The sequence below is a fragment of the Citrus clementina genome, unplaced genomic scaffold (genome assembly GCF_000493195.1).
Source record: "Citrus clementina cultivar Clemenules unplaced genomic scaffold, Citrus_clementina_v1.0 scaffold_2, whole genome shotgun sequence".
Lineage (NCBI taxonomy): Eukaryota > Viridiplantae > Streptophyta > Magnoliopsida > Sapindales > Rutaceae > Citrus > Citrus x clementina.
The window spans coordinates 20,901,422-20,921,862 of NW_006262688.1; the positions used below are offsets into that span (position 1 = coordinate 20,901,422).

Here is a 20,441-nt window from a genome sequence, read left to right on the forward strand (position 1 = left end):
TACTGTCTGCTCCGAGTTAAATGAACCTGACACAGAATTAAATTCAACGAAATTAACTCAACGAAATTAATCAATTGAACTGAATAAGCCAAGCCAGAATTAGTTATTATTATTTGAAAAAAGGAAACAAAAAACACTAATAAATGAATGAATGAATCATCACCGGCTGAAAATTGTTATCAAGCAACCTACAAAATCAAATTAACTAACATAAACAAAATGAGAGAAGTGGAAGGAAAACAAAGTAAACAAAATAAAAATTTGGTAAACTGTGAAGGAGAAGTGCACCTGACTTTGGAGGCGAGGTTAGAGGCATGGCGCAACATATCAAACAAATAATGATACAAAGGCATAATAAATATAACGATACTTTGGTATCAATGTTTATTTGAGAAAAAAAAATCCATGTAATAGAAATTGAAAATTTGCAATTGGCATTTGAATTGAAATTTACATTCAAGAATATGAAAACTATTACATTGCAATGAACAATTTAAAAATTATTACATTGTTTGAAACTTATTACATTGTTTACCAACTACAAATAATTTGTAAACTGATATATAGTAAATGCACAATCTTCCAACACATGTTTATTGCTTCTGCGGATTCTTTCTTTCGGTAATCGAAATGAAGTCTTCTATTATTGTTTCCATGTTCCAATTTGACATTTGCTCTGATTATTTAGTTTTGACCCATATACATGCTTTGGTTTATTGTAAGTCATCCTGCACCATTCAAGACATGCACAATAAAAAAACTGATAAAATTTACATGCTGCAATCTACATAGTTTCCTAATGGCATATAAATGCATGCAAGACAAGCATATTATATTAAAAATAAAAATTATTTTAACCGTTGTCCAAGCATATGCAAAATGATAGCAACCACAGAACATAATTTTACACATAAACATGAAAAGGCAAAGTCAGGAGAAAACTAAAATTATAAGGATATTGTGATGACAAATGAAAAGGATTCAGAGTTTTCACACTCTATTTCCTTTGACAAAAAAAGAAAAAAAAAAAAGATTAAAGTTTTTACACAACATAATTTTAGATTTAGTCAAATTAACCATGGTATAAAATTGTTATCAATAGAAACAGTAAAAGAAACATAGATAAAAGGGATGATATAAAATTGTTATCAATAGAAACAGTAAAAGCAGCATAGATAAAAAGGAATGTGAAAATATGTCATTTACCTAACATCACTTCCTTTGCAGAATATGCGAATAGATGGATACACTTGTATATGATGCCTGAACATTCATTATGGACTGAATATCAACAACAAAAGTGATGATCACAATAGCAAGAATGTGAAAAAACAGAAAATCAACTGAAAGTGAGAAAACGTTAATCTAGGAATTACCTCCTACACAACTCGACTTCTTCAGTGCAATCAACTTTTGCCAAAAGAATACGTCCATCCATTTCGGGATCATACCTGTAAAAAGCGAACATGAATAAAAAATCCTTAAAGCATGGTATAAAACTGGGTTTGCTAAGCTAATAACTGAATGAGGAGACAGATTTACCATTTACAACATTTATCTACAGAAAAGAATTAAGGGAGGGAAAAAAAACCTCTCTCATTGTTTTGGCTGCTTTCTCCCATGATGGTTTCTGGAAGAAGAAGAAATAGTGAGGCAAATATAAAGAGAGAGAGAAAGAGGAGAAATTATTAACAACATCATGAGAGGAAGTCTAACAATACAGTCAAACAAACAAAAGAAAACCCATGCTTAGTTGTATAACAAGCATGGAAAGTTCAACACAAACACAAACACAGAGACCAATGGAGTTAACCAAAGTAATGAAGAAATTTCTGTGCACATGTCAGTGGACACACAGAGCAATGGAGTTAATCAACTTAATATGTGTGCATATGAGCAGGCACAAACATGACATCCAAGTGAATAAATTTAAAATATTATATCTGGCAATTACATCAACACAAACATGAGAAAGAATAGATCCAATAAGGGAAATCTAGACAACAATGATAAAAAAGCAACAACCCAAAATTTGAGAAACAAAAGGTGAAAACAAAAATACCAGGCGTTTACTCCAGTAGCACCATGGAGCATAAAAATTGACAGCTAGAATAGGATACCTGGAAAGGAAATATAATACAAATCAAAGAAGGCATCATTGCAATTGTCACATAGCAGAGAAATATTGTGATCACAGAATTGAAAACAGTCAAATATAGGGCTGGGATGCTTCTTCCATTCTTTCCCAGCTGAAGAAAGAGAGAGAGAGAGAGAAGAAAACAGTCAAATTTTTTAAGACATGCAATTTCCTTTTGAATGGCTATAATATTTATACGTTAACGTGAAGTAGGAGTTCAGGGTTCCAGCGACAAGTGAAATACCCTATTCCTGCAAGAGATCAGATATTTCTGATTTTATTTTCTAAAATACAGAAATATCTCATTGTGTGCTCCATTCTCAAAATTGGTGGTTATTATCAGCCAAAAACCTTTAGCAGTCCAGAAACATGCAGGATGTGTAGGTGAACCTCAAAGCAAATTTAACTTTTGACCAACTGGAAATTTCTGATCTAACCCAAAGGAATCAACAGAAATGCCTCTATTTCCTAAAACTACAGTAGAGAATGCTTTCAATACTAACTATCAAGACACTATTGCAAGTGAGTAAATTCTGCTTAGACCTTTTAGTAATAAAATTTCTCTTGCTGCCAACCTTGGAAAATCGAAGGACAATTGGAGAATTGTTTAAACTTTTCTAGTATCTATAATCCTTGAATCACAAACTCTTTGAAAAGATTAATATTTAACTATCATTGATGCAATTTTCTTAATCAAATCCAGTCTTATTTATGAAAAGGACAACCACCCAAAAATTTTCTAACTAAATAAATAACAGCATCTAATATGAAATTTAATTGTTAAACTAGAAGTATAGGTTTTAGTTTTTCTACAAGAAAAAGAAAATGCAGAAGCATCAGAAGACCAAGACTTACAGTTCCCAACACGTCACTCACGTCTATTGATGCAAATTCACATGAAAGTGAGGGAAAACTGCATGACAAGTCAAAAATGGTCAGCAAACCCAATTCGTGAAAGATGAATAGCAGGAATGGTTTAAACATTACTTGAAAGTACTTAAAACCAGATGAAAATATCATTTAAACTGATATCATTAAACTCTACCTCATATTAAAATCAATAGGCAAGAAGTCCCCATCAGTACTCTTGTCGACAATGACAGCTGTAGAGGTGGTCACTGTTAAATAATTATTTAGTTCCTGCAAAATAAAAGTCACCATTTACATAACAAGCAATTCATAAGATCAATAATTACCAAAGAAACAGCAGGTGTAGAGAAGCGTTGGGAGTGTAACCGGCAGATAACTAAATAAAAAGAGCCAAAGAACTAAAAACAATGAAAAGCCAAATAGAACAGCATGAAAGCATCATGATACACAAACAATCTAGGTGGATGATAATATACACTGAATATGCAAAAGGCACCCATGATATCCGACAAAAGAGGCACAACTATGCAAGCGGCAACCTACCATTCCAAATAAAAACAACATAGAAAGGGCTGATATTATGGATTATCCTGCACCAGATAGTGATGCCTCTGTCAAATCCCTTGGAATTTTCCTGCAAACAGAAAAGAAATAAGTAACAATATAAACCCTGTGATTTTATCCATGTGATTTACTAATACAGCCAATGCATAAAAAGATTGATTTGCTTCTGGCCTACCGATTTAAATAAAAAGATACCGGTTGGATTTAAAATTTAATAGAATCACCAACTTTCAAGTATAATGGGATGGACGAATTATAAATATTAGCAAACAAGTAAAAACTTCAGTCATAAAAACCGCAGATTAAATTGACCGTCCTGCAACTCGGAATCAAGCCATTCATAAATCAAACGCAGAGAGAGAGCGGGGGAGAGAGCAAGAGAGGGAGGGGGGAGAGAATTGATGAAGTGAAGCGGATCGGGTGATGTGAGTTTCTTGAATCAATATTTTTTTTTAAATCCACGAAACCACAAAATGATTGCCCATAAGAAATTCACCACCTTCACTAGTCCAATACCAAGAACAATAATCGTTTTCTTTTTCAAGTAAATATAATTCATCGCCCTCACCGTCTCCTCTATCGGTGTCGATGTGTCTGGCCTGTGACAATAAATAACGTCGACGTAGTCCATGTCGAGGCGTTTCAAGGAAGCTTTGGTGCCCTTGACGATGTGTTTTCTGGAGAGGCCTTTATCGTTGGGGCCCTGGCCGCCCCAAAAGATCTTGGTGGAAACGACGATGTCGGATCGCTTCCACCCGAGCTCACGAATGGCCTGGCCCATGATCTCTTCCGCGCGGCCGTTGGCGTAGACCTCGGCATTGTCGAAGAAGTTGATGCCGTGGTCGCGGGAGCAATGCAAGAGCGACTTCGCCTCCGTCACGTCCAGCTGGTTCCCGAAGCTGACTCACGCTCCGTACGAGAGCTGGCTCACTCTCGGCCCCGTTTCTTGAATCAATATTTCCTTGGCCCTGATTTTAGATTTAGGGTTTCAGTAGAAAGAGAGGGGGGAATCGATTTTGGAAGGAGAGGAAAAGAAGAAGATAATTTCAAGGTGTTTAATTTATATCGATAACTTTTTAGCAATTAGAACGATGCCGTTTAGATTCAGGAAAATTGAAAAAATTAAAATAAAATTAAAATTACTTCTCCAATTAGCATCAATGTTTGGTTACGATACAATGATCACTGACACTTATATGTAAAAGACATTAAAATCCGCTTAGGTCATCAAATATTGATAATTTTTTATTTAGTATCAGAAACTTAGTATTATTGTTTCTCATTTTTCCAATAGTGCTACAAGAGTTCCAACATTTAAAATTAATAATTATTGTCCTGATTTTTTAAATTAAAGAATGAAGTTATCAAAAAAAAAAAAATTAAAGAATGAAGTTATCAATTTCTATCTTCTTCATTCTTTAAAATTTGCAGACACAATTGCCATCCTTAGAGCCAGTTAAATGAAGAAAAATTTTAAATAGTTTTCATAAAGCATATTTTCATTTTTTTTATTGATCATAAAAATTGCATTAATCTCATGAAAAAAGAGTATAAAGTTCTACTAAAACATTTTCCAACCGAACTACAACACTAGTCGTCGAGGCGGAACTACATTCACGCCTAGCAAGGGTTGCCAAGGTTTCAAAATTTATTTTTAAAAAATAATGTGAAAACTAAAAAGTTTTCAAAATGATCCCCAATATATTTTTCAAGGCAACTCTCAATTTTCTTCATATTTTGGCAACCCCTAAATTAAAATCTTAATTCCACCACCGACTAGACGACTTTTGCAAATTCTGCTAACTTTTGAGTTGATACTTTGCAATTTCAAGAGACAGGTTGAACTCAAAAAGCATTCATTCGTTCCATCAGCAGATGAATATCACTAATGACCTAAACAAACCTCAATACAGAAGCCTTCAATCAGCCACTACACAATTGCGCTACTACAGTCATTGAATTCGCATGGCAACAACATCCATGGTTGTGCACGTTTTAGCTTGCGTCTTTAATGCGCGCTCAAATTTAAGTTGGCAAAAATACATGATTTTTCTCTAAGCTCTGATTTTAATCTTGTGGGAAGGAGATGACTGAAATACTAATTTTTTTTTTTAAAGGGTGAAAGACCAAAAAAGAAAAAACAGTACTTGAAAATTATAAGCTCAAAAGTTGTTTAACTAGCAATTCATTCATTTATTTTTTTAGAAGGAATAATTCATGAGTTTTCAAGGAAGCTCTAACGACAGTGAGATGTGAAAATAATTGTTGCATCTTCAAAAAGTAGTCCTCTTATAAGAATGCACACATCCTTTTAAAGTATAGACGTTCGGATTTTATAAGCTCATATTACAATATATTTATGTAATATTCAAAAGTTTCATCGAGAGTTTTTAAGTTACATTTCACTCTTACCCCTCCTCATCATCAAATTAAATGTATACCCTTAGAATTGCACTCGTGACTTCTTGCTTCCACTGCAATGGTTAAGCCAACTATATTCGGGATTTAAATTTATGTGATTATAATACATTCTCGAAATGTAACGAGACTAAAATGATAATCTAAGCCTGTTAAACTAAAATCAAAACAAAACAATTGAGTCATTGGACCTTAATACAAAGGTCTGGATTGAATTTATGCAAACAAGGCCAGGTTTGTATAAAAATGGGCCAAACCCAATGCATCTTTGAGTTTGACCCCTTCACCTTATTCCATGCAAATTAGTTAATTTTTTTGATAAAACCGAGCAATTTGTATGTTTGTTTTATTATTCATTCCTTTTATTAATTTTTTTTTCTTAAAGTGTTTTGTCAATGCTAATCCTAGTGTCATACATCATATTGAGATAGCACACATTGTATACTTATGGGTGCAAGTATATGCAACACAATCTAATGTATTTATGCCTTTGTTGGGGTTAACCAATTTAACTATAAAAACTTCTTATACAAGAGGTATGAAATCACAATAAGGAAAATTTTATTTTTCAATCTTGTGTACTTAGAAAAGAAAAAATGGTTGATCGTGATTTCTTTTTCATTAGATTTTAATACTAAAGTATGCATGGTGTAATGTTTAGATAAAATAGATGGGCGCTTACTGTTATTTACTTAATTTGACATCTAATTTTGTGAACCACATTGGACTGGATCCGTTGGATCTGACTGTCCACATAATTTGTTTTGGTCTAAATAGGCCTTAGACTTTGATTGAACTCTGGGCTCAAATGTGGAATAAGCTAGGGATGGGCATGAGTTGGTTTGGGTTAGATTTTAAAACAATTTGAACTAAATTATAAAAATTTGGGTCCGACCCAAACCAACCCAAATATTTTTAACCTAACCCAAATAACACATTTAGGTTTGGTTTGAATTTTATGATCAAAATATTTTTTACTTTGATAAATTTAATTATATCAAAATTATAATATGTTATTAAATTTTATTAATTATTAAATTACTATTAAAATATGAAAAAATATAGTGGATAAAAAATTATAAATAATAGATTTTACAATAACTTTATCCTTAAATTAAAGAATGCTAGAAAATTAAAATAAAATTTAATTACGAAAATCATTATTTCTCAATAAATGAGAACGTAAACTTTAACAATAAACTTTCACAAACATGATATCAACAAGTAAATTAAAAGAAAGAAAATAAAAAATTAGTGGTATTAACCATATTAAAACACAAATTCAAACAATGTCAATACAAATCAAAACAAGATAAGACATCCTAACTCATATATCAAAGCAATCCATCATAATCATTTATATCCGCAGTACTTTAATCAAAAGATTCCATGATCAACTGAGTCCGCTCCTTCACCAACAAATAAATAACCAAAAGAATTATAATGTTAAATAGTTATAAAGAAGAGTAAATTTAGAAAAGAACATGTTTCATACCAAAATTGTAAGAATAAAATTAATTCAAAGCCATCGCCTTCGTTGTTACACTTGATCCAAACTCTACATTAAATAAAAATAAATTAATAAAAAAGACTAATGATAAACAAATATATAATTTATTTTACTTGTTATAATAAACCGTTCCCTGACATCATGGCTTCATAAAACTCAAACTCCTCCATCGTTGGTTCATCTTGTAATGTTACGTACCCATTTTTGTAAGCATATCAAAGCTTCCACCATCTTCGAACTTAAAATGAATCAATAATTATGCATGGCAAAAAAGTCCGACCTTTTTGCCCGATTGACCCAACCCAAAATTTTCGAGCTTTGACATGAATTTAAGGATTTCAAGTTGAGGTCAGGCCTAAATATGAGGGCCTGATTAAAATTCGGGTCAAGATCAAGCCCTAACCAGCCCCACCCAACCCGACTCAAAATTTAAAATAAAAAACAAAAAAATATGATTTTATTTGTATAATTTTATAAGGCATAATTTTGGATTATCTTTATTTTATTATTTATACAATTATATGGTAGAGACCTTAAGAAATTTTGATGTTTATGTTAAATTTAATATATAAGGAAGATTATGTCCATTTTTTTAAAAATTAGATTACTTAAATTTAACAAAATCTTATATATTATGAAATTTGGGCTTGAAAAAAGACAGACAAGCCCCTGACTCGAATCGAGTCGGGGTATTACTTAAATTTAACAAAATCTTATATATTATGAAATTTGGGCTTGAAAAAAGACAGACAAGCCCCTGACTTGAATCGAGTCGGGGTCGACTCAACCTGAAATTTAAATGTTTGGATTTTTTTGGGTTCGGGCACCAACCTCGAGCCCAACTCGACAAATTGCCATCCTTATCAATAATGTGTCTGTCAGTACAGAATGCAGATTCTGAAGCTACTGTAGATAATGGAATTGTAAACACATCCTTTGCAATGTGTAAAAAAAAAAACCTCGATATTTTATTGAGTTCATTTTCCACCATGCCAAAATCTCAAAGTAGTCATCACCAACATGTTCACATGGCCCCAATAAGTACCTCTATACTTCATTTTTCATCTAAACACAATAATCTTTTTCTATTCTTTGTTTGAACTTTGCAACAATTGAAAGTTTAGAAAACCCTACATTTTCATCAAACTTCCTACTATCAACAATTGAGGACTTACCAACACTACTAGATGATCCACAACAACCAATCTTAGTGTCAAGATCTTTATTGTAATCATAAAGACTTATTAAAAGATTTTTTACCTTTTCAAACTTCTTCCCAACCTCATCAACAACAAAAATATCTTCAAAGGAAAATGTCACTTATTTTCACTTATAATGTGGATCAAGAATAACCGAAATGAACAACAAATTATTCAAGCTATCAATTGAACCCCAATATTTGTCATATTTATTTTTCATAGTTGTTGCCATTTTAGATAAGACGAGATCATTGATAACTCTAGGAAATGAGAGTTATTACATATGTTCTAGACTTGAATAAAGGTTAGTTAGAGAGCAAATAATGTGTTTTGAGTACATTTTGGTGACCTTTTGCATAAACATTCATTTTAGTTGAGTTTTAACAAGTTTTGCTTGAATCATAGTAATTTATGCTAAAAACATGTTTTAATTTGTAGATGTTAAACTCACGAAAGGATGCGGAGACAATAGATGGGAAAGAGGAGGAAAGAAGATGGTCACAAAAAAAAGAAAGCACAATAGGAAATAATACAAGTGCTGGTGCGGATGTTAGAGCAACCAGTGCTGCAGCAATTTGGGAGTAACGCGGGAGAGAATATAGGCGCGGTCAGTAATTAAATCACGATCCGCATGTTTCTTAATTTAAACACATGAACGCTCATGAGTTTCGATTTTAACCTAATTTGCAATATATAAAGGAGGCATGCACCACATAGCAGGCGGCGGAAGATGAGTTATCTTCTAAAAACAATTACAAAGGCAAAAAGAAGAAGGAGATTAAGCAGTCCTGTTCGGCATCATTGAAGAACCGAGGAGGATCCTTAGACTTTCATCGTGCTCAATTCATATTATCTTTCTTCTTTTGATTGATTGGATGTACTCTGTGAACAGTATATTTATGTTTACTTTTCTCATTCAGAATATGAACTAAATTTAAGTGTAGTTGAGTGACAAATAATCCAATGGGTTCTTGACTATTCTTATATGTTGTTATGATAATGTTGTAGCATTATACTCTAATAGTTTTTATGATCATAATTGTTATTTCGGTTGACCACCCATTTAATGATTTCAGTTAAGATAGAGCAGCAAAAGGGCATGTCTTAGCGGACATTATTAGAGTATTACTTGTTCTTAAGTTGAGTTTCCTGGATTAGGTCATCTTAAATCCCATAAGGGCGATACTTGAATTAAGATTTGTGATATCCTAGACATAGGTGTTCACCTTGTAGGGTAGAGAGATTAAAGGTCATAAAGCCATCCATTAAATTTATGAACAACTGGTCATTGTTAGTAGATTTAAAAGTATGAGATTTCCAACATGCGATAGCTGCGGAAGCATATTTATTCTACCCAGTGCTGCAGCACTTACCATAACAACTGGTGCTAATTCGGTAATCAATAGTCACCCCATTAAGAGAGTTTGATCATTCAACTACTACATTCTCAATTGAATCTTAAACACAATTAACTTAGTTTATTTCGTACAAGTATTAGTTTATTTCTATCTCTTATAACTATTGGTTACGGAAGAATAATTTGACGAAGTGATTGTTTTGATCTTTAGTTGATTGCATTATTGTGTTTGCTTTAGCACTTTGAGTGACATCAATCTCTGTGGAGACGATCTTGAATACTCATTACTTTATTACTTGTTGTGTATACTTGCACTTTGGCATTGATAATAATTGATTATATAAATCAATCAACAATCATCACCATTTTCAATTAGTGATGTCAAATTGGAATGAATTGAGCACATTTCTTGAAAATTATAGGCTTGAAGTCACATTTATTGAACCACTAAATTTCAAAGTTATATCATAAAATGACTCAAAAACAACACAAAACATTAGTATTTTCCCAATCATCAGTATTAGGAGGTCCTCTATCCTCCTTAAAATATGAAACGTAATGTCGATCATCATCCTCCATTCTCTCAAAAACCTTTTAAATTTTTAAAGCACTCTCCAACATTAAGTAGGTGGAATTCCACCTAGTGGACACATCTTCAACCACAAAGCTAGTACCTTCAATTCTTTCGTGCTTCACACATATTTTAACTTTTTTTAGCCTTGTGGAGAGGACTTTACATATGTGATAGCATTACAAATTCTAGAAATTGACACATGCACGTCTTTCAACCTTTCATTCACAATTAAATTCAAAATATGCACATAACATCTCATATGTAAAAAGTCACCATCTAGCAAAAAGCCATTCTCACTCCAATTCTTCAATTTCTATTTGACATAATTGATAGATAACTCATTTGAACTAGCATTATCAATAGCAATGGTAAATACCCTTTATATACCTTGTTTAAGTAAACAAGACTCAATTACCTTTCCAATTGTCTCCCCTTTATTGTCAGGTACTATGCAAAAATTTAAAATTCTCTTCTACAATTTCCATTCACTATCAATAAAATTGGCTGTAATCACCATATAGTAATAAGTTCGTATAGAAGTCCATGGGTCTATGTTTATAAGAGCCCTTTGCTTATTTGAAACAAAAAAGTTTCTCAAGTTTGCTTTTCATTCCAAAACAGTTTGTACACATCTCTAGCCAGGGTTCTTCTAGACGGTAGATCAAAGTTTGGTTCTAATTGCTTACTATATTGTTGAAAGCCCTCTTTCTCTATAAAACTAAAGGGTAATTCATCAATAATAATTAACCTTGTAAGGGCTTTTCTACATGCTTCTTTATTGAGGACATGAGACTTAGATTCATCTTTCATTTCATATGAAGTTGTTTGATTTTCATCTTCAAATGTGCTCAAATAATTAGGACAATGCAACAAATGATTCCTTAATGTACTGGTCCCAATTTTAGTCCCATGTTTATTCCTATAAGTATAATCATTACCATAATAATTACACGTGCATCTATTACCTAGATCGTATTTAGTGAAATGGTCCCATATCTTCGATCTCTTTGATGGCTTGTTCCTCTTGCTTTGAGTAGTTGCCAAAGTGTCCAAGGAATGAGTACCATGACAATGTGAGTTCTCATCCATCTAAAATCAATTGAAAAAAAAATCATATAACTTTGAGCCCATTTAGCAAAAAAATTTACCAAATATAAGTAATAACAACAACAATCCCAGTTAGAGCATCAAGGTTATCTAGTTGTTTGTGTCGGGGAGGAACTAAAGAAATTCATCAGCCCAATAGACTATTTGAGATATAAGTTGGTTAGAATTAGATATATGGAATAATAATTGAAAGCTTTAAGTTGCTAATCTATAAATATAATTGTAAGAGAGGGAGACACTAATTAAGAATTTAGAAATATAATTTTGCTATCTTTTTGCTAGTTCTAATTCAATGATTCAACCATAATGCACATCCAGCACTCTATGATAGTACCCGGAATAAAAAAAAATTAATTTGATTAATTAGTATTCATTTAATTAACAAATTTTTATTAGTTTTGTAATATCAAAGCATGTCCCAATCAAATTGCCAAGCAAATAGTTCCAAGTAATTAAATTCACTAATTCCGAGCATACCCATTAAGCAAATCACATAACTATCACTTAAACATAGCAATATCAAAACATAGTTGCTTTTGCCAAAGTGCCAAGTAGGTTCATCCTAACTCCACTGCAACTCAAACAAATTGGACACAATCATCATCAACATTTTCATATAATTAAAACACCTTGAATTCTAAAAGGAAAAAAAAGGGTGTTTAGGAACCAAAACTTAGAACTTATAAAAGCGATTTTAGCAAAGAAAAGTATAATAAAAAAATAAAAGAAAGAAAATAAAAAAACAAGTCTTAAAATCTCATATTCACAAATCCCAGAGACCAAATTCAAAACCTTTCAAAAGAAACAAAGATTCCAATTAAATCACCAAGCAAACAACTCCCAAGTAATTAAATTCACTAATTCCAAGCATGCTTGTTAAGCAAATCACCTAAACAATCTAATAACTCTATGAAATGAGAGTTATTATGGCAATTCTAGACTTAAATCAAGATCACTTAGAGAGTAAATGATGTGTTTTTATTGCAGTTTTGTTACGTTTTGCATAAACATTCATTTTCGTTTAGTCTTAATAAGTTTTGTTTGATTTAAAGTAATTCGTGCTCAAATCATGTGCATAATTATTGGTTTCAAGAAGCTTATAATTCATGAAAGGGATGCTGATGCAGTAGGTTGGCAAAAATGAGGAAGAATATGGCCACAAATGAAGTGAAACAAAATCTGGAGCAGTGCAGTGTTATAGCCGTTGCTGGAGCAACCATTGCTCTAGCAATCCTAGAACAACGATAGAGAAAACTTAGCGCGGGATATCTACAGAATTGCGATCTGCAGTTTCCTAATATGACTCATGTGCACCATAGGCTTTTGTTTACCCTGGTTTTCAGTTATCAAAAGGGGCGCGCATCACATAAAACGACGGCAAGGAATTAACATTGAAAAAATCGAGAGGAAAATAAGAAAACAATAAGAATTCAAGGGAGCCAATTCTGCATTAGTGAAGAATCCAGCAGAGTTATTTGGATTCAATCTTTATCGTTCTCTACTTGTTCTTTTCTTTACTCTTTAATTGAGCCGATGTATTTCATGACCAATATTTTGCTATTTGTTTTCTTTTTCAAAGTATGAACTAAATTTGATTGTAGTTGAGTGACAAACAATCTACGTGGGTTTTTTACTGTTCTTATGAGTTGCTATACGATTGCTGTGGCATTTTACTCTAGTAGCTTTTATTATAATCGTCATTTCGGTTGACCACCCATTTAATGGTTCAAGTTAAGATAGAGCCCCAAAAGGGCCTGTCTTAGTGGATATTATTAGAGTAATACTTGATCTTAATTTAAGTTTCCTAGATTAAGTTTTTCTTGAATCCCATAAGGGCTATACTTGAAGTTAAGATTTGTGAAGAACTAGACATAGGCATTCACCTTGTAGGGTAGAGAGAGTAAATGTTCATAATGCCATACCTTAGGTAGAATAACAACTGGTCATTGTTAGGATCCTTAAGGGCATGAGAAGTCCAACACGCGACAGCTGAGGATGCAAAATGATTCTACCCAGTGCTGTAGGAATTGCTGTAGCAACTGGTGCTAATTTGATGAAAAGCAGTCAACCCATGAAGAGAGTTTGATCATTCAGCTATTTCATTCTTATTCGATTCTTTTATGCAATTTATCTAATCTATTTCATTACTGCAATTATTTGTTTTATTTTCTTACAATTGTTAGTTTCGGTAATAATCAACTTTAACTAGGTTCATCTTGAAATAAAGGTAAACTGCACTATTGTGATTGCTGTAGTATTTCTAGTAACATCAGTCCCTGTGGAGACGATCTAGAATATTCATCACTTTATTACTTGTTGTGTTCACTTGCACATTGGCATCAATAGCAATTGAGTAAAAATTAACCAACACAATCAAATAAACAAAGTTATTCTTACAAATTAAGTTCTACCCAATGAACATAAATACAAGACCATCTCATAAATTGAACGATTAGTCTATTCTAAAGCTAAAGTATTACAGGGCCACCACAACAATAATAAAAGAAAAAAATCGAAGCTTTTGCAATAGAACCTAAACTTAAATCAATAGAAAGGTTGTAATCGAAGTAGGGGCTTCAAGATGTGATGACAATTGACTGAGAGATCCTTGAGGATTTTTTCCGACGAGGAATCTTCAGAAACGGTCTTTAACTCAGCGTTTAAGTTCTTCTAAAGAATCTGTGTCAGATAGAGATGTAAAAAATGGTGAGAAATTGAATTTGAATGCAAGCTTTTGGAATTGAAACAATGGGATTAATTTGTTTTCATTTATTTTGTTTAAATTATTTTCCACTGACAAGTGTTTTGGGAGTTTGTCCATGGCCAATGGGTAAACTATACCCAAACAAACCATTATGAAATGGTTTCCTATATAAAACCAAAATCTAACCATTTTTATGATTTACCCACCCAAACCATTATTATTATAGTTTTCTTTTTTATTTTTTTTCCTCAGAGACACAACGCATTGATTGTTGCTGAAGATGTTGAAAATGAAGCTCTAGGAGATATTGCGACAAACTTTACTTGTACTACTGAAAAGTAGTAAGAGTTTTCTTTCCCTCTTTGCTTATTTTTTCTGAATTTAGTTTTTCAGATGAGCTTAAATAGAATTTGTTGGATAGACTTAATGTTAAAAATACATATGTAGAGAGTGTGTTAAACGTGTTGATTTCTGGTAGAAGGGTTAAATATGAAATAGATAACAAGCTTTAATTCAAATTTCACATGACTTCCTTGAATATTATGAAGGTTATAACTTGTAAGGTCTAGCAATAAATGACGAAGGTTATGGGATTTCTGGGTTAGAAAAAAAATATAAACAACTATTTATGTCGAAATTAGTGAAACTGCAATTAGATTCACAGAATATCTGAACACATTACTTATGGGATTAGTGAACTTTCCCTCTCAAAAGGGAATGACTTGATTTCTCTCCAATTAGGTTGACACAAGGTGAGACTAACATGCGACACAAAATTGTCACTTCTATTTTGATTCAATTTTTAATTTTTTTTACACTTTTTTTTTCATATATTAAGGTTTTTGTCATCAAAGTTGCTAGATTGGCATAAGATAGGAAGCCCATCATGGAGGGCCTTGCAATTCTCACTGGAGGCTAGGTATGTTAATTTCATAATTTCCCACCCCATTTTTGCATTTGATTTGCATTAACACTCATCATATATGCATGCCTTCTCTTTTCTAGGTTTTAACCTTAGGTATGAGTTCTGTTAACATATATGTATCCATAATGTTGATTTTGATGATAACAAATAAGATTAAAAATGATTAAGCTTTTAAAAGCTCAAATTATTTTTCATACATTTTAAATAAATCATTATTTTCATAATATAAAGGTTTTATACTTAATGGAAAAATGATTTTATGAAATTGGTTATTTTCAAGTTAATGATCTAAATTAAAAAAGTTTTGAGAACTTTGAAATCAACAAGTATTGTTTTGAAATTCCAGAAATGAACCTATTAGAAATATTTTATAAAGTTTTGGGTCATACTATAATTTTAGAAAGTTTTTGAAATCACCAAGTATTGTTTCGAAACTCTGAAAATGGACCTATTTGCAAAGTTTTATGCAGATTTTAGCTATAGTATAATTATAGAAAGTTTTAGGGTAAAACTATAATTTTGAGAAATAGTTTCACTGTAGCAGTCACTGTAGCAAATGGATAACCGTTTAGGAGATAACGACTAACCGGCATCGAACAGAATTGGAGTTTAGTTTCTGGAAACTAATGACGATCCGACAATTTGAAATTATAGCACAACGATAACTTGCTCAAGTCAAAACGACAATTTGATAAGGATTAACGACGATCTAACTTTGTGCGAAAAGTCAATAACGATTAGTTTTTATCTCCAACTATAAAAAGGTTGCATTAAATTCAAATGAAATTGAATCCAACGAATACCAAAGAGCATATTATTGAGAGTACAATATTTCTTGAGCTTTAATTTTTTCATTCACTCTTTAAATCACACCTTGGGCATACATTTGTAAACACATAGATTGTGTGTGAGAAAAATCTTGTGTTTGAGAAAGTGTGAGTGTGGGAAACACTTAGAGTTGAGAGATTTGGGATAATCTCTTATTGTAAGGGTTGATTGACACCTGTGAAGTCAATTGTAAAAGTTCTTGAAGCCTTGGAGGTGTGGACGTAGGTGGGGTTGGCCGAATCATGTAAAAATTTTTGTGTTTGAATCTCTCTTCTCTTATCTCTTTACATTTTGATTGGTTTTTTTTATTATTTTTTTGAATTTGTTTAATATTTGTATTAATTTTTTATTCAAGCATTGCATAATTTTTAGAAATCCAATTCACCCCCCTCTTGGGTTGCATAGCTAATATTTCAAATTCTACATATTTTGCGCCTCTAGGTTGTTATGAAAATACCAATTCTTCACACCAAAACACATTAAGAACATCATTGCTTACTTTTTCACCTTCACTCTCTATTATTATAGGTTATAACAACAATGGATAATGTTATTATCATTGGTAGATCTTGTGAATTGGTAAACATTCAAGAAAGATGTGGACAAGTTTATGTTTTGCCCCTTTTTTCAATGATCTATTGAGCTTCTGGTCGTGTTTATTAAGCATTCAACATTTACTGAAATTGTTGTTATAGTTAATATCTACAATTAAATTGAGCACTTCAGACAAGTTGAAAGATCGGTTTGCAAAGCTTTCGGCTTACAAGCTTTCTGCTTTGAAGGTTTGGTTCTTTGGCATTGTGTAGTGACCTCAATTTACAAGTGTTTTAGATCTTAATCATATGACACAGACTCTTCAGTGAAAACATGTATTGATGGAGGTTGTTTTGTTCTAAGGTTTGTGGACATGATAAAACTGAAGTGCGTGAAAATAAAATTACTAATGCCTTCCACGCTACCAAGGCTGCAAAGGAAGAAAGAAGTGTGCCTGGTAAGCCTTATATTTATAGAATTTCATTTAGTGGATCTTGTTGTATTGATCCATCAATACATCACATTTCTTATTTTGTGAGATGCACTACTCTATGCCTTGAAGGCGCTGGATAAATTGCAAACCACAAATTCTAATAAGAAGATTGGTGTTCAGATTGTCCGGAAAGCTCTTAAGGTCTATATTCCCTCTATCATTGTTTCTTTTTCAGTATCAAGTTGTGAACCCAAAATTGTGAGCTTTGAGCTTTGGACTTGAAAAATGAAAAGGGGAAAAAATTAAAAGAGAAAAATGTTGTGCATATTTTTCTAATAACATGGAAAATGTCCTCACCATTAGTATCATATCATTTTAATTGGTTGGATTTTTCCATACATTGGTGACTTTGGATTAAAATCAAAGTTATATTGGGTATTGTGTCAACCATTTTTGCTTATAGAAGCATGATACAAGTAAGAGGCCTGAGCCTTATTTGTGCCTTTTGTAATAAAAGATGCAGAGACATTTTGGTTGTAGATATAATATATGTTACTTCTTTGAAAGCTTTCTTACTTTGCTGAGCCTACATCTTCAGATGCCTACATACACGATTGCTTCTAATGCTAGAGTTGATGGCGCAGTCATTGAAACGCTATTGGACCTAGACGTTTGTTTTTTCCATACACGATCTAGCTAGAGGTTTGTTTTTTCAAATAAAGAAAAGAAAAGTTAATATATCACGATACTTTCCTATGTTCAAGTTATGATTAGGGTATGTAAGAATGCTTTCATTGTTTTATGGACCAAGAAATTATGTAGATATGCTCAAGTGTGGAGATATTGATCCATTGAAACAAGTACGATCAGAATTTGCAAAGGCCACAAGGTAATTAGGCAACCTTTTAAATTTTGTTATCTTTATTCCATAATCGTAACAAAAACTAATTAATGCTTCCTGTATAATATGATTGCATTGAAGAATATAATCTGGTCCTTGGTGGCTCGAGCATATCAAGGATGAGACGGAAGGTCTAGAATGTAATGAAATGAATATAGTCCGAATAAGAGGCTTATAATAATCTCTTTGAGGCATCGATTTTCTTCATTGGCCATGGTTTTGTCTTTGCTGTAAACGCAAAAGCCTTGGAGAGAAAGTTATTTACTACAAGAAAACAAGTAATGGATGACAGGAAATAACTGTCATAAAAAGGGGTGCATGACAGACAGTTCATCCGTCATCTATATCACTGTCATTAATTTATGACAGAATATTTTTCATTATGAATTTATGATGGTATTTCATGGTCATATATCCATCACATAATAATTTAGTGTAAAAAAATAATTTAATTAAAATTTGAATTTATTTAAATTTCGCACCTTTTTTTTAATTTTTGGTGGAAAGTTCAATTATCACTTGTTAATATATATTTAAAATTTTAGCAAAAATTTTTTTATGACAGACTTTATGATAGCTATTTCCCGTCATAGGGTTATATATATTTTTTAAAAAAATTATATTATAATTATAATCTATTAATTAATTCCTGTTTACAGATTTAATTAATTGATAAAATGAATATGGGAACAAAAACAAAAAAAATGATATTAATTAAAATCCATTCAATCCAACAAATTCAAAAAAGATACATATAGTATCCAATGTAATCACCATGAATACATAATAAAACATCTTAAATTAAAAAAAAATCCCAAATATAAAACAACACAGTTAAGTTATAACCCCAGAAACCAAGCCAAGTTACCCAACAAAACTTCCAAAGATTAATGGAAACATTCCAACAACAAGACTTTAAGCTTGATTTCCAGCAGTAATGCCCTCTTCTAGTGGGAATACTCCAACATCCATACTCCAACACTCCAATGCAGACACTCAATAACACTCCAACCCATACCCAACAACCCACCATCTTCCAATAGCACTCTAATTCCAGCCACATACCCAGCAACATTCCAAACCAAACCAGCAAATAAATCTATACAAAATCAATCAAAATACCCAATGTTATCAAATGCACAACATCTACACTACAATCCTTAACAACAACCATTATAAAATAAAAAAAATTAAAACAGAGCTATCATTATATGAGAATTACGATCTGCAGTTTTACCAAGGGGTTACCAGCGGGATTTTGGGAAGCAGAGATGGACCAGCTGAGCTCATCAGCAGAGAAATCAAGGAGATCAAGATAGTCTGATATAGCATTGGTAAGGCGAAAATCATCAAACAAATTAGCAAATTTAGAAATAACAGGAACCACCTGTTGAATGGCATCAACGGTGGTCTTTAAAGAGCTTATGAAAGAGGAGGCTGGCACTTTCAAGCACTCGGCCTGTGAACATTCCGAGCCAGCATTGCTGCTGCTGCTCAAAGAAACCGCACTGACCAAGAAAATAAAAATAAGAAGTTTGCAAAAATTCAGCATCTTTAAAGATGTATGAGACTGTAAAGGGAAAGACATTGATTCAGCGAAGGGGAAAACCTGTGAATAATCACTTGCCAAAATAAAATAAAAATTAAAAAGTTAAAATGGAAGAAAATAAGAATTAAAGAACAAATATTTAAAATTGGTGGCTTACAATGAAATTTGAAAGCCCTGTAGCAAATTTCTCTTCAGAGATTTCTACACAAGGCATGATATATCCTAAAAGGAATATTGCTACCATTTTGAAGCTAAAAAAATAATGCCATGTCCACAAAAAAACTTAATGAAGCATAAATTGTAGGATTGAAAAATGGTGTTAAAATATTGACAACTATACCAACCATAACAGACCTCCACAATAGGCTTGGCAACGACTTCACAAACATGCTTCTGTGATGCAGATTCAGTAAAAACTTCATCGAATTCATAAGTGTCTGAGTTCCAATTGTTCTTTCAAAGTTTTAACCTCTTAAGCTGAGGTAGAGCAAAGTGAAATTTTAACAATCACATACAAACTCAACAATTAAAATGAGAATGAGACCACCTCTGTCTGCAGCGCGACACAATCAGAAAAATCGACATCTGCTACGGTCTCTTCTTCATTTCATGGTCGCAATCTCACTGCCACTCTAACTCTTCCAGGCACTACAAGCACAAAAAAATCAACAGCTTGGGACATTAAAAGTTACTATTGAGACAAAAATCAAACAGAAAAAAAGAACAAATGAAACTGGCCTCCGTCATTTCCGACAGAAGATGCGGAAATGCTGCGGCAAACAGCCGATCCCAATGAGGGAGAGGGATGAGGCCTAGATTTGAAAGATGATG

General features: G+C 32.4%; 2 protein-coding genes and 1 long non-coding RNA gene across 14 annotated transcripts in view; all 3 read right to left on the bottom strand.

Annotated features, from left to right (window-relative positions):
* On the bottom strand, positions 1-325 carry LOC112101188. The gene is made up of 3 exons (XR_002907287.1): positions 289-325; positions 164-188; positions 1-26 (listed from the first exon to the last, which is right to left on the bottom strand). It is a non-coding gene; the product is annotated as an uncharacterized LOC112101188 (long non-coding RNA).
* Positions 326-462: 137 nt separating this feature from the next.
* On the bottom strand, positions 463-4,585 carry LOC18053205 (probable voltage-gated potassium channel subunit beta). 7 transcript variants are annotated; one of them, XR_002907281.1, is made up of 9 exons: positions 4,140-4,585; positions 3,551-3,641; positions 3,183-3,277; positions 2,993-3,050; positions 2,063-2,120; positions 1,592-1,630; positions 1,377-1,451; positions 1,207-1,263; positions 463-728 (listed from the first exon to the last, which is right to left on the bottom strand). XR_002907281.1 is itself a non-coding variant. In XM_024191857.1 (3 exons), the coding sequence occupies exons 1-3, from the start codon at positions 4,350-4,352 to the stop codon at positions 3,292-3,294; spliced, it is 396 nt and encodes a 131-aa protein (XP_024047625.1). In that variant the 5' UTR covers positions 4,353-4,585; the 3' UTR covers positions 3,284-3,291. The 7 variants fall into 7 exon arrangements, 1 of the variants encoding a protein (XP_024047625.1); XR_002907282.1 differs by having other exon boundaries at positions 1,207-1,281; XR_002907284.1 differs by lacking the exon at positions 2,993-3,050.
* A 14,205-nt stretch (positions 4,586-18,790) lies between these two features.
* The window catches only part of LOC18053206 (pectinesterase/pectinesterase inhibitor PPE8B), a 2,865-nt gene continuing 1,214 nt past the window's right edge, over positions 18,791-20,441 (bottom strand). The window contains exons 2-4 of one of the 6 annotated variants that reach the window (XR_002907288.1): positions 19,955-20,258; positions 19,299-19,569; positions 18,791-19,160 (exon numbers count right to left, since the gene is read on the bottom strand). Coding sequence is in view for 4 of the 6 variants with exons in the window: in XM_024191864.1 (XP_024047632.1) it covers positions 18,858-19,160; positions 19,299-19,649 (654 nt within the window). In the remaining 2 variants the exon portion in view is untranslated. Of the gene's footprint in view, positions 19,161-19,298; positions 20,436-20,441 lie in introns of those variants that run through there. The other 5 variants (XR_002907289.1, XM_024191867.1, XM_024191866.1 and 2 more) reach the window with 5 other exon arrangements.

What these genes read in the sequence shown, in the direction of transcription:
- LOC18053205 (XM_024191857.1), bottom strand. Translation starts at nt 4,352, where the DNA reads ATGGGCCAGGCCATTCGTGAGCTCGGGTGGAAGCGATCCGACATCGTC. An exon ending in CGACACCGATAGAGGAGACG is followed by an intron (nt 3,642 to 4,139) that starts GTGAGGGCGATG and finishes TTCTGTTTGCAG; the next exon opens with GAAAATTCCAAGGGATTTGA. An exon ending in TGTTGTTTTTATTTGGAATG is followed by an intron (nt 3,384 to 3,550) that starts GTAGGTTGCCGC and finishes CTTTTTATTTAG; the next exon opens with TTATCTGCCGGTTACACTCC.